At 48.7% G+C, this 13,417-nt stretch overlaps 1 protein-coding gene across 8 annotated transcripts in view; it reads right to left on the minus strand.

The window, feature by feature from the left end:
* Nucleotides 1-13,417, minus strand: part of LOC130293362 (protein-arginine deiminase type-3-like) — a 59,699-nt gene that overhangs the window by 2,908 nt on the left and 43,374 nt on the right. For all 8 annotated transcript variants that reach the window (XM_056541958.1, XM_056541956.1, XM_056541954.1 and 5 more), the window contains 10 exons: nt 12,428-12,608; nt 11,318-11,390; nt 9,948-10,009; nt 9,755-9,872; nt 9,553-9,678; nt 7,991-8,154; nt 5,177-5,268; nt 2,826-2,937; nt 675-782; nt 328-482 (listed from right to left, as the gene is read on the minus strand). In XM_056541958.1, coding sequence (XP_056397933.1) covers nt 328-482; nt 675-782; nt 2,826-2,937; nt 5,177-5,268; nt 7,991-8,154; nt 9,553-9,678; nt 9,755-9,872; nt 9,948-10,009; nt 11,318-11,339 — 959 coding nt within the window. In that variant the 5' untranslated portion in view covers nt 11,340-11,390; nt 12,428-12,608. The remainder of the gene's footprint in view (nt 1-327; nt 483-674; nt 783-2,825; nt 2,938-5,176; nt 5,269-7,990; nt 8,155-9,552; nt 9,679-9,754; nt 9,873-9,947; nt 10,010-11,317; nt 11,391-12,427; nt 12,609-13,417) is intronic.

A 13,417-nucleotide genomic window follows, 5' to 3' on the forward strand; every position in this document is an offset into this window, starting at 1 on the left:
ATATCACACGACAGGCAGCATCACACATGATAGGCTTAGATACACCAGCTGAACACACAGTATCACACATGACAGGCTTATATACAGCAGCTGAGCAGACAGTATCACATGATAGGCTTAGATACAGCAGCTGAGCAGACAGCATCACACATGACAGGCTTAGATACAGCAGCTGAGCAGACAGTATCACACATGACAGGCTTAGATACAGCAGCTGAGCAGACAGTATCACACATGACAGGCTTAGATACAGCAGCTGAGCAGACAGTATCACACATGATAACATTAGGTTTGCGCTGCATGGCATCATGGGGGATGTCCGCTCACTTGTTCAGCCCGTCTCCGATGAGTATTCTCCCCAGCGGGTAGGCTTTCCCATTGACAACCACAGGGGGGCTGACTTCCAGGTTTCCAAAAGAGTCCAGGGTGGTGACGGTGCTGCTGTCATCCGGCTCCCGCGTCACGTGTCCGAAGTCCGGTCCCTGGGAAAAAGATAAAAAATTGTTTTTAAAAACTAAATCTCCAAACAAAACAACCGATGTAGAAGCGTCAATACTGTGAGCAGTGCCAGCAGCAGAGTGTTTCAGGAGGGGTAGGCTGTGGATGCAGTGAGGACAGGTGAAGCGCTGGACACACCAAACAATTCACCCTATACAATAAAAACAACAACAAACCAAAACTTCTGAGACTGGGAAGTTCCTCAGTCCTCTGTTTCTTGGCGAATCCAAGACGACTGGAAAACGCTTGTGAGGAGCCTCAGTGTATCCGAACTCCATCTCATCCTGCAAGAGACCGGACAAAACAACATAAAAGGACAGAAGAAGAAAGCTAAAAACAAGTAGGAGGCAGCACAAAGCAAAAATAATTCAGAACAGACCCCTGTACTAATACAAACCCCAAACCAGACCCCTGAACTAATCCAGAACAGACCCCTGAACTATTACAAACCCCAGACCAGACCCCTGAACTATTACAGACCCCTGAACTAATCCAGAACATACCCCTGAACTATTACAAACCCCAGACCAGACCCCTGAATTATTACAGACCCCTGAACTAATACAAACCCCAAACCAGACCCCTGAACTAATCCAGAACAGACCCCTGAAATATTACAAACCCCAGACCAGACCCCTGAACTAATCCAGAACAGACCCCTGAACTATTACAAACCCCAGACCAGACCCCTGAACTATTACAGACCCCTGAACTAATCCAGAACAGACCCCTGAAATATTACAAACCCCAGACCAGACCCCTGAACTAATCCAGAACAGACCCCTGAACTATTACAAACCCCAGACCAGACCCCTGAACTATTACAGACCCCTGAACTAATCCAGAACATACCCCTGAACTATTACAAACCCCAGACCAGACCCCTGAATTATTACAGACCCCTGAACTAATACAAACCCCAAACCAGACCCCTGAACTAATACAAACCCCAGACCAGACCCCTGAACTAATACAGAACCCTGAACTATTACAAACCCCAGACCCCTGAACTAATACAAACCCCAGACCAGACCCCTATACTAATACAAACCCCAAACCAGACCCCTGAACTAATCCAGAACAGACCCCTGAACTATTACAAACACCAGACCCCTGAATTATTAGACCCCTGAACTAATACAAACCCCAAACCAGACCCCTGAACTAATACAAACCCCAGACTCCCGAACTAATACAGACCCCAGACCAGACCCCTGAACTAATACAGACCCCAGACCAGACCCCCGAACTAATACAGACCCCAGACCCCCGAACTAATACAGGCCCCAGACCCCCGAACTAATACAGACCCCCGAACTAATACAGACCCCAGACCAGACCCCCGAACTATTACAGACCCCAGACCAGACCCCCGAACTAATACAGACCCCAGACCAGACCCCCGAACTAATACAGACCCCAGACCAGACCCCCGAACTATTACAGACCCCAGACCAGACCCCCAAACTATTACAGACCCCAGACCAGACCCCCGAACTATTACAGACCCCAGACCAGACCCCCGAACTATTACAGACCCCAGACCCCCGAACTATTACAGACCCCAGACCAGACCCCCGAACTATTACAGACCCCAGACCAGACCCCCGAACTAATACAGACCCCAGACCAGACCCCCGAACTAATACAGACCCCAGACCAGACCCCTGAACTAATACAGACCCCAGACCAGACCCCCGAACTAATACAGACCCCAGACCCCCGAACTAATACAGACCCCAGACCCCCGAACTAATACAGACCCCCGAACTAATACAGACCCCAGACCAGACCCCCGAACTATTACAGACCCCAGACCAGACCCCCGAACTAATACAGACCCCAGACCAGACCCCCGAACTAATACAGACCCCAGACCAGACCCCCGAACTATTACAGACCCCAGACCAGACCCCCGAACTATTACAGACCCCAGACCAGACCCCCGAACTATTACAGACCCCAGACCAGACCCCCGAACTATTACAGACCCCAGACCCCCGAACTATTACAGACCCCAGACCAGACCCCCGAACTATTACAGACCCCAGACCAGACCCCCGAACTAATACAGACCCCAGACCAGACCCCCGAACTAATACAGACCCCAGACCCCCGAACTAATACAGACCCCCGAACTAATACAGACCCCAGACCAGACACAACATTGTGACGCCATATGGAACCACTTATTGGAAAATGCCGCCATGGAGACTGTGCTTCTAAGCCCAGGTGTATCTGTTAGCTGAGCTGCTGTATCTAAGCCTATCATGTGTCATACTGTCTGCTGTATCTAATCCTGTGTGATACCTATGTGCCGCCCTCACCTGTATCCATTGGTCCCCCCGGTTCTCGCTTTGCGTCACCTTGTTCAGGGGGCACCGGGTTTTGTCCACAAAGTCTGAGAGAAGTTTTACAAACTCCGAGTTGGTTTTTACACTGAAAGAAAAAAGTAAATATGGAGAGGAAGTGGGCGGGGTTATGCACAGCCAATCATATCACAGACAATCTTACACCGCCATACAGTGCCCGCCTCATCACTGTGAATGCACTAATTATACCTGATCTCTGCTTGCTGTCAGTGAATGGGACCATTATAACCATCTAGGGCTGTGCTTCCCAACCAGGGTGTCTCCAGCTGTTGCAAAACTACAACTCCCAGCATGCCGGACATCTGTTGGGAAACACTGATCTAGAGGCTGAAAACCCCTTCTGACTTGGTGCTGCTCACAGCTGAGGGTTTGTCACAATGTATCAGACAATGGATAAACACAGAAGCAGCACAAACCTGTCAGGGTGTGGGTCCTATAGCACTTGGCAGTGGTCCCAGATTATGGACCCCTCCTGCATCATATCTCGCTCTGCCAGGAAAATGGGGGCGGGATTCCCCTTTATCAAGGACACCTAGGCTCCGCCCCTTTGGCATTTCGCCTCTTTCTTCTCAGGTTTGTGGAGATCCTGATAGCTGCAACTTCAATATAATCCCCTATAGATCACCAGCAGACCCCAATATAATCCCCTATAGATCACCAGCAGACCCCCAATCTAATCCCCTATAGTTCACCAGCAGACCCCCCAATCTAATCCCCTATAGATCACCAGCAGACCCCAATCTAATCCCCTATAGATCACCAGCAGACCCCAATCTAATCCCCTATAGATCACCAGCAGACCCCCCCCCCAATCTAATCCCCTATAGATCACCAGCAGACCCCCCCCCCCCAATCTAATCCCCTATAGATCACCAGCAGACCCCCAATATATTCCCCTATAGATCACCAGGAGACCCCCAATCTAATCCCCTATAGTTCACCAGCAGACCCCCAATCTAATCCCCTATAATTCACCAGCAGACCCCCCAATCTAATCCCCTATAGATCACCAGCAGACCCCCCCAATCTAATCCCTATAGATCACCAGCAGACCCCAATTCTAATCCCCTATAGATCACCAGCAGACCCCCCCAATCTAATCCCCTATAGATCACCAGCAGACCCCCCCCCCCCAATCTAATCCCCTATAGATCACCAGCGGACCCCAATATAATCCCCTATAGATCACCAGCAGACCCCCAATATAATCCCTATAGATCACCAGGAGACCCCCAATCTAATCCCCTATAGATCACCAGCAGACCCCCCAATCTAATCCCCTATAGTTCACCAGCAGACTCCCCAATCTAATCCCCTATAGATCACCAGCAGACCCCAATCTAATCCCCTATAGATCACCAGCAGACCCCCCCCCCCCCCAATCTAATCCCCTATAGATCACCAGCGGACCCCAATCTAATCCCCTATAGATCACCAGCAGACCCCAATATAATCCCCTATAGATCACCAGCAGACCCCAATATAATCCCCTATAGATCACCAGCAGACCCCAATATAATCCCCTATAGATCACCAGCAGACCCCAATATAATCCCCTATAGATCACCAGCAGACCCCAATATAATCCCCTATAGATCACCAGCAGACCCCAATATAATCCCCTATAGATCACCAGCAGACCCCCAATATAATCCCCTATAGATCACCAGCAGACCCAATATAATCCCTATAGATCACCAGCAGACCCCAATATAATCCCCTATAGATCACCAGCAGACCCCAATCTAATCCCCTATAGATCACCAGCAGACCCCAATATAATCCCCTATAGATCACCAGCAGACCCCAATATAATCCCCTATAGATCACCAGCAGACCCCAATATAATCCCCTATAGATCACCAGCAGACCCCAATATAATCCCCTATAGATCACCAGCAGCCAGCAGACCCCCAATATAATCCCCTATATATCACCAGCAGACCCCCCAATATAATCCCCTATAGATCACCAGCAGACCCCCAATATAATCCCCTATATATCACCAGCAGACCCCCCAATATAATCCCCTATAGATCACCAGCAGACCCCCCAATATAATCCCCTATAGATCACCAGCAGACCCCAATATAATCCCCTATAGATCACCAGCAGACTCAAAGCTGAAGGTTTGTTACAGTTGTATCCTCTGTCATCTAGGTCACATGATCTCCAGGACATTTGTGGTATAAACCTGTAGTTTACTAATACTGTTTGCACACAGCATTCTTTCGGTACAGTGTATCAGTAACCTGAATAAACACATTATGGGGGTCATCAGACTGGGGGGGGGGGGGTGCACTTACTTGCAGACGTAGACCTCCAGAGGCTTCTGAGTGTTTGGCGTCATGATCCATGGAGCCACTCTGAAGACCACCTGCTCCGTTAAGATCTTGCTCTGATAGGGGGAAAAACGTATCAATAAACCGTGAGGAGCATAAAAGGAATCAGAGATCCTGACACCTGCAGTGGGGGGGGGGGGGGGGATTACTTGTATTGTGCACTATATGGTGGTATTTGTATTGTGCACTATATGGTGGTAAATGTATTGTGCACTATATGGTGGTAAATGTATTGTGTACTATATGGTGGTAAATGTATTGTGCACTATATGGTGGTAAATGTATTGTGCACTATATGGTGGTATTTGTATTGTGCACTATATGGTGGTAAATGTATTGTGCACTATATGGTGGTAAATGTATTGTGCACTATATGGTGGTATTTGTATTGTGCACTATATGGTGGTATTTGTATTGTGCACTATATGGTGGTAAATGTATTGTGCACTATATGGTGGTATTTGTATTGTGCACTATATGGTGGTAAATGTATTGTGCACTATATGGTGGTATTTGTATTGTGCACTATATGGTGGTAAATGTATTGTGCACTATATGGTGGTATTTGTATTGTGCACTATATGGTGGTATTTGTATTGTGCACTATATGGTGGTAAATGTATTCTGCACTATATGTTGGTATTTGTATTGTGCACTATATGGTGGTAAATGTATTGTGCACTATATGGTGGTAAATGTATTGTGCACTATATGGTGGTATTTGTATTGTGCACTATATGGTGGTATTTGTATTGTGCACTATATGGTGGTAAATGTATTCTGCACTATATGTTGGTATTTGTATTGTGCACTATATGGTGGTAAATGTATTGTGCACTATATGGTGGTAAATGTATTGTGCACTGTATGGTGGTATATGTATTGTGCACTATATGGTGGTAAATGTATTGTGTACTATATGGTGGTAAATGTATTGTGCACTATATGGTGGTATATATATTGTGTACTATATGGTAGTAAATGTATTGTGCACTGTATGGTGGTATTTGTATTGTGCACTATATGGTGGTAAATGTATTGTGCACTATATGGTGGTATTTGTATTGTGCACTATATGGTGGTAAATGTATTGTGCACTATATGGTGGTATTTGTATTGTGCACTATATGGTGGTAAATGTATTGTGTACTATATGGTGCTAAATGTATTGTGTACTATATGGTGGTAAATGTATTGTGCACTATATGGTGGTAAATGTATTGTGCACTATATGGTGGTATTTGTATTGTGCACTATATGGTGGTAAATGTATTGTGCACTATATGGTGGTAAATGTATTGTGTACTATATGGTGGTAAATGTATTGTGCACTATATGGTGGTAAATGTATTGTGCACTATATGGTGGTATTTGTATTGTGCACTATATGGTGGTAAATGTATTGTGCACTATATGGTGGTATTTGTATTGTGCACTATATGGTGGTAAATGTATTGTGCACTATATGGTGGTAAATGTATTGTGTACTATATGGTGGTATTTGTATTGTGCACTATATGGTGGTAAATGTATTGTGCACTATATGGTGGTATTTGTATTGTGCACTATATGGTGGTAAATGTATTGTGCACTGTATGGTGGTAAATGTATTGTGCACTGTATGGTGGTATATGTATTGTGCACTATATGGTGGTAAATGTATTGTGTACTATATGGTGGTAAATGTATTGTGCACTATATGGTGGTATATATATTGTGTACTATATGGTGGTAAATGTATTGTGCACTATATGGTGGTAAATGTATTGTGTACTATATGGTGGTAAATGTATTGTGCACTATATGGTGGTAAATGTATTGTGCACTATATGGTGGTATTTGTATTGTGCACTATATGGTGGTATTTGTATTGTGCACTATATGGTAGTACATGTATTGTGTACTATATGGTGGTATTTGTATTGTGCACTATATGGTAGTACATGTATTGTGTACTATATGGTGGTATATGTATAGGACACTATATGGTGGTATATGTATAGGACACTATATGGTGGTATATGTATAGGGCACTATATGGTGGTATATGTATAGGTCACTATATGGGGGTATATGTATAGGGCACTATATGGGGGTATATGTATAGGGCACTATATGGGTGTATATGTATAGGGCACTATATGGTAGTACTGTATATGTATAGGGCACTATATGGTAGTACTGTATATGTATAGGACACTATATGGTGGTATATGTATAGGGCACTATATGGGGGTATATATGCCACTATATGGTAGTACTGTATATGTATAGGACACTATATGGTGGTATATGTATAGGGCACTATATGGGGGTATATATATGCCACTATATGGTAGTACTGTATATGTATAGGGCACTATATACATGGTGGCCTATATGATGGTCGCATTATTAGGCGTTGTGTGGTGACAGTTTTATTATTGGGCACTGTTAGTCCCATTACATCGGAGCCCAATACGTTGCCTGGAGTGGAGTCCCACGTCTAGACCGGTGTTCCCCAACCAGGCTGCCTCGAACTGTTGCAAAACTACATCTCCCAGGCTGTCCGGGCATGCTGAGAGTTATAGTTTTGCAACAGCTGGAGACCCACTGCTTGGAAAACACTGGTCTAGACGTGGGACTCACAAAAGAAAACTCCATAGGAGCCGGGCCTGAGGAGGGGCATCAGCTGAAGTTGCGCCTCTGATCATAGTGGAGGAGTAATAGGGGTTGTGGTGTTTTGGGTTCTTCATATTCTAAACCCATTATGGCCCCTCAGATCTTCCCATCACTTACCCCATCATCGCCCTTGTGAAATGTAAGGTCTATATACACCAGGCCCGAGAAGTCGATGTCGGGGAACTCCAGCCCCTCCACATAGAAGGTGATGTCATCCAGGTTGTCTCTCCTCACATCATACGAGTCAATCTGCTTCCCCAGGACATGGGCGTACTCATACCCTACGGGAGACCCAAAAATTATCACCACCGGGGGGGGGGGGGGGACAAAAGAGCAGGATACGGGGACGGCATGACTGCCATCACACATACGAGTCAATCTGCTTCCCCAGGACATGGGCGTACTCATACCCTATGGGGAGACCCAAAAATTACCACCGGGGGGGGGGGGGGGGGACAAATGAACAGGATACGGGGACGGCATGACTGCCATCACACATACGAGTCAATCTGCTTCCCCAGGACATGGGCGTACTCATACCCTACGGGAGACCCAAAAATTACCACCGGGGGGGGGGGGACAAAAGAGCAGGATACGGGGACGGCATGACCGCTATCACTCATACGAGTCCATCTGCTTCCCCAGGACATGGGCGTACTCATACCCTACGGGGAGACCCAAAAATTACCACCGGGGGGGGACAAAAGAGCAGGATACGGGGGACGGCATGACCGCCATCACACATACGAGTCAATCTGCTTCCCCAGGACATGGGCGTACTCATACCCTATGGGGAGACCCAAAAATTATCACCACCGGAGGGGACAAAAGACCCTCAAAGGAGCAGGATACGGGGACGGCATGACCGCCATCACACATACGAGTCAATCTGCTTCCCCAGGACATGGGCGTACTCATACCCTACGGGAGACCCAAAAATTATCACCACCAGGGGGGGGGGGGACAAAGGAGCAGGATAAGGGGACGGCATGACTGCCATCACTCATACGAGTCAATCTGCTTCCCCAGGACATGGGCGTACTCATACCCTACGGGAGACCCAAAAATTATCACCACCGGGGGGGGGGGACAAAAGAGCAGGATACGGGGACGGCATGACCGCCATCACACATACGAGTCCATCTGCTTCCCCAGGACATGGGCGTACTCATACCCTATGGGGAGACCCAAAAATTATCACCACCGGAGGGGACAAAAGACCCTCAAAGGAGCAGGATACGGGGGCGGACATGACCGCCATCACACATACAAGTCCATCTGCTTCCCCAGGACATGGGTGTACTCATACCCTACGGGGAGACCCAAAAATTATCACCACCAGGGGGGGCGGGAGGGCGGGACAAAAGAGCAGGATACGGGGACGGCATGACCGCCATCACACATACGAGTCAATCTGCTTCCCCAGGACATGGGCGTACTCATACCCTACGGGGAGACCCAAAAATTATCACCACCAGGGGGGGGGGGGGGACAAAGGAGCAGGATACGGGGACGGCATGACTGCCATCACACATACGAGTCAATCTGCTTCCCCAGGACATGGGTGTACTCATACCCTACGGGGAGACCCAAAAATGATCACCACCGGACAAAAGATCCTCAAAAGAGCAGGATACGGGGACGGGCACATGTACGGGTATGACCACCATCACACATACGTCTCTTCTGATACACGCGCAGTCTTTTGGCGTCAGAGGACGAGACCTTCATGGTCAATTTGTAGTCGTCGAAGATCTCGTCGGGTCCCTCGGCCGTCAGGACCATAGGGGACATGTCCTTCACATCTGTGGAAGAGACACATATCAGACCCCGCACTGAGCAGACTGATCTCCACGTACAGGACTAGAGCGCGGTCAGTACCAGCAGCGTTGGGCGGCCCAGTGTCCTCTCTGTCAGAGATACCGGAGATGTTACGGTCACGGTCACAGTTCACCAGTAAGATGGCGCCCTTCCCACCGCGGCCCCAGGTCCAGACATCCTGAAGAAGGATAAGAAGATGGTGACACATTGTACAGTACATTATATCTTAATATAGGGCGGGGACACCTGTTACCTTCCCCCGGACGCCACGTGTCACTGATCCGATACGGAAGATGTCCACATCCAGACAAACAGCTGAGAAGAGAAATCATAGGAGAGAACAGAGTCATCCCAAATACTGTCACCAACATCACCCATAGTGATCACACCCCATCATCACCCAGAGTGATCACACCCCAACATAACCCATAGTGATCACACCCCATCACCCATAGTGATCACACCCCATCATCACCCAGAGTGATCACACCCCAACATAACCCATAGTGATCACACCCCATCACCCATAGTGATCACACCCCATCACCCATAGTGATCACACCCCATCATCACCCATAGTGATCACACCCCAACATCACCCATAATGATCACACCTCAACATCATCCATCGTGATCACACCCCAACATCACCCATAGTGATCACACCCCATCACCCCCCAACATCACCCATAATGATCACACCCCAACATCACCCATAGTGATCACACCCCAACATCCTCCATACTGATCACACCCCAACATCATCCATCGTGATCACACCCCAACATCATCCATCGTGATCACACCCCAACATCATCCATCGTGATCACACCCCAACATCATCCATCGTGATCACACCTCAACATCACCCATACTGATCACACCTCAACATCACCCATACTGATCACACCCCAACATCATCCATAATGATCACACCTCAACATCATCCATCGTGATCACACCCCAACATCACCCATAGTGATCACACCCCATCACCCCCCAACATCACCCATAATGATCACACCCCAATATCACCCATAGTGATAACACCCCAACATCATCCATCATGATCACACCCCAACATCCTCCATAGTGATAACACCCCAACATCCTAAATGCTGATCACACCCCAACATCCTCAATAGTGATAACACCCCAACATCCTCCATGCTGATCACACCCCAACATCCTCCATACTGATCACACCCCAACATCACCCATCGTGATCACACCCCAACATCATCCATCGTGATCACACCCCAACATCATCCATCGTGATCACACCCCAACATCATCCATCGTGATCACACCCCAACATCATCCATCGTGATCACACCCCAACATCATCCATCGTGATCACATCCCAACATCATCCATCGTGATCACACCCCAACATCATCCATCGTGATCACACCTCAACATCACCCATACTGATCACACCTCAACATCACCCATAGTGATCACACCCCAACATCATCCATACTGATCACACTCCAACATCATCCATACTGATCACACCCAAACATCACCCATAGTGACCCCACCCCAACATCACCCATAGTGTCCCCAACATCACCCATAGTGATCACACCCCGACATCACCCATAGTGACCCCACACTCACCAACATTGGTCAAATACAACATGGAGCAGCCCAAGGGTTCTTTGCTTTGGCCGCCATAATAGGAAACCTTAACCTGCAAGAGTTTAATGGTGAATACAGGTCATCAGTGATCAATAATCAACTAGTGATATATCCTGCAGACTATTACTCCTCTGACGTCTCTACAGATCTGCAGAACATCGCTCTGTCCTCTCTACCTCCTGATACATAGTGATATATCCTGCAGATTATTACACCACTGACCTCTCTACAGATCTGCAGAACATCGCTCTGTTCTCTCTACCTCCTGATACATAGTGATATATCCTGCAGATTATTACACCACTGACCTCTATACAGATCTGCAGAACATCGCTCTGTTCTCTCTACCTCCTGATACATAGTGATATATCCTGCAGATTATTACACCTCTGACCTCTACAGATCTGCAGAACATCGCTCTGTCCTCTCTCCTCCTGATACATAGTGATATATCCTGCAGATTATTACACCACTGACCTCTGCAGACAAAGAAGTGTATAGTCCAGCTCACTCCCTCAGCCCGTCGCGCCAGGACCGGCGTGGGCAACACCGACTGGAACTGACAAGTAAAAGCAAAATGTCCAGCGCGAATATGAAGGAACTGGATGTTTATTCCAATAGCCAAAAAGACAAGGAGAACATGACAAGGTGACGCGTTTCGGTCCTAAGGCTGGACCTTAGGACCGAAACGCGTCACCTTGTCATGTTCTCCTTGTCTTTTTGGCTATTGGAATAAACATCCAGTTCCTTCATATTCGCGCTGGACATTTTGCTTTTACCACTGACCTCTACACAGATCTGCAGAACATCGCTCTGTCCTCTCTACCTCCTGATACATAGTGATATATCCTGCAGATTATTACACCACTGACCTCTCTACAGATCTGCAGAACATCACTCTTTCCTCTCTACCTCCTGATACATAGTGATATATCCTGCAGATTATTACACCACTGACCTCTCTACAGATCTGCAGAACATCGCTCTGTCCTCTCTACCTCCTGATACATAGTGATATATCCTGCAGATTATTACACCCTGACCTCCCTAGAGGAGATTACCGTATATAATGTAAGATTTCGGGGTCACCTTGCTGTCATTGAGTTCTGTGCTGGCCTTTAAAGGGGAGACCACAACTTTAATGTCCTTATTTAGGGGCCACTTCTCTCCCTTCTGGGGTCGGGTCACAGCTCTGGGGTTGTAGACAATGGTGACTTCTAAGGAGCTCGTTCCTCGTACATCAAAGTATTCGGCTCTTCTGGGGATCGACCTGGAAAGCAATTGTGAAATATAATGGAAGTCTGGTGAGCAGTGCTGGAGGGGGTCGGTCGTGGTGGGCAGTGCTGGAGGGGGTCGGTCGTGGTGAGCAGTGCTGGAGGGGGTCGGTCGTGGTGAGCAGTGCTGGAGGGGGTCGGTCGTGGTGAGAAGTGCTGGAGGGGGTCGGTCGTGGTGAGAAGTGCTGGAGGGGGTCGGTCGTGGTGGGCAGTGCTGGAGGGGGTCGGTCGTGGTGGGCAGTGCTGGAGGGGGTCGGTCGTGGTGAGCAGTGCTGGAGGGGGTCGGTCGTGGTGAGAAGTGCTGGAGGGGGTCGGTCGTGGTGAGCAGTGCTGGAGGGGGTCGGTCGTGGTGAGCAGTGCTGGAGGGGGTCGGTCGTGGTGAGCAGTGCTGGAGGGGTCGGTCGTGGTGAGCAGTGCAGGAGGGGGTCGGTCGTGGTGAGCAGTGCCGGAGGGGGTCGGTCGTGGTGAGCAGTGCCGGAGGGGTCGGTCGTGGTGAGCAGTGCTGGAGGGGGTCGGTCGTGGTGGGCAGTGCTGGAGGGGGTCGGTCGTGGCGGGCAGTGCTGGAGGGGGTCGGTCGTGGCGAGCAGTGCTGGAGGGGGTCGGTCGTGGTGAGCAGTGCTGGAGGGGGCCGGTCGTGGTGAGCAGTGCTGGAGGGGGTCGGTCGTGGTGGGCAGTGCTGGAGGGGGTCGGTCGTGGTGGGCAGTGCTGGAGGGGGTCGGTCGTGGTGGGCAGTTCTGGAGGGGGTCGGTCGTGGTGGGCAGTGCTGGAGGGGGTCGGTCGTGGTGAGCAGTGCTGGAGGGGGTCG

The sequence above is a fragment of the Hyla sarda genome, chromosome 10 (assembly GCF_029499605.1).
Source record: "Hyla sarda isolate aHylSar1 chromosome 10, aHylSar1.hap1, whole genome shotgun sequence".
NCBI classification, from domain to species: Eukaryota; Metazoa; Chordata; class Amphibia; order Anura; family Hylidae; genus Hyla; species Hyla sarda.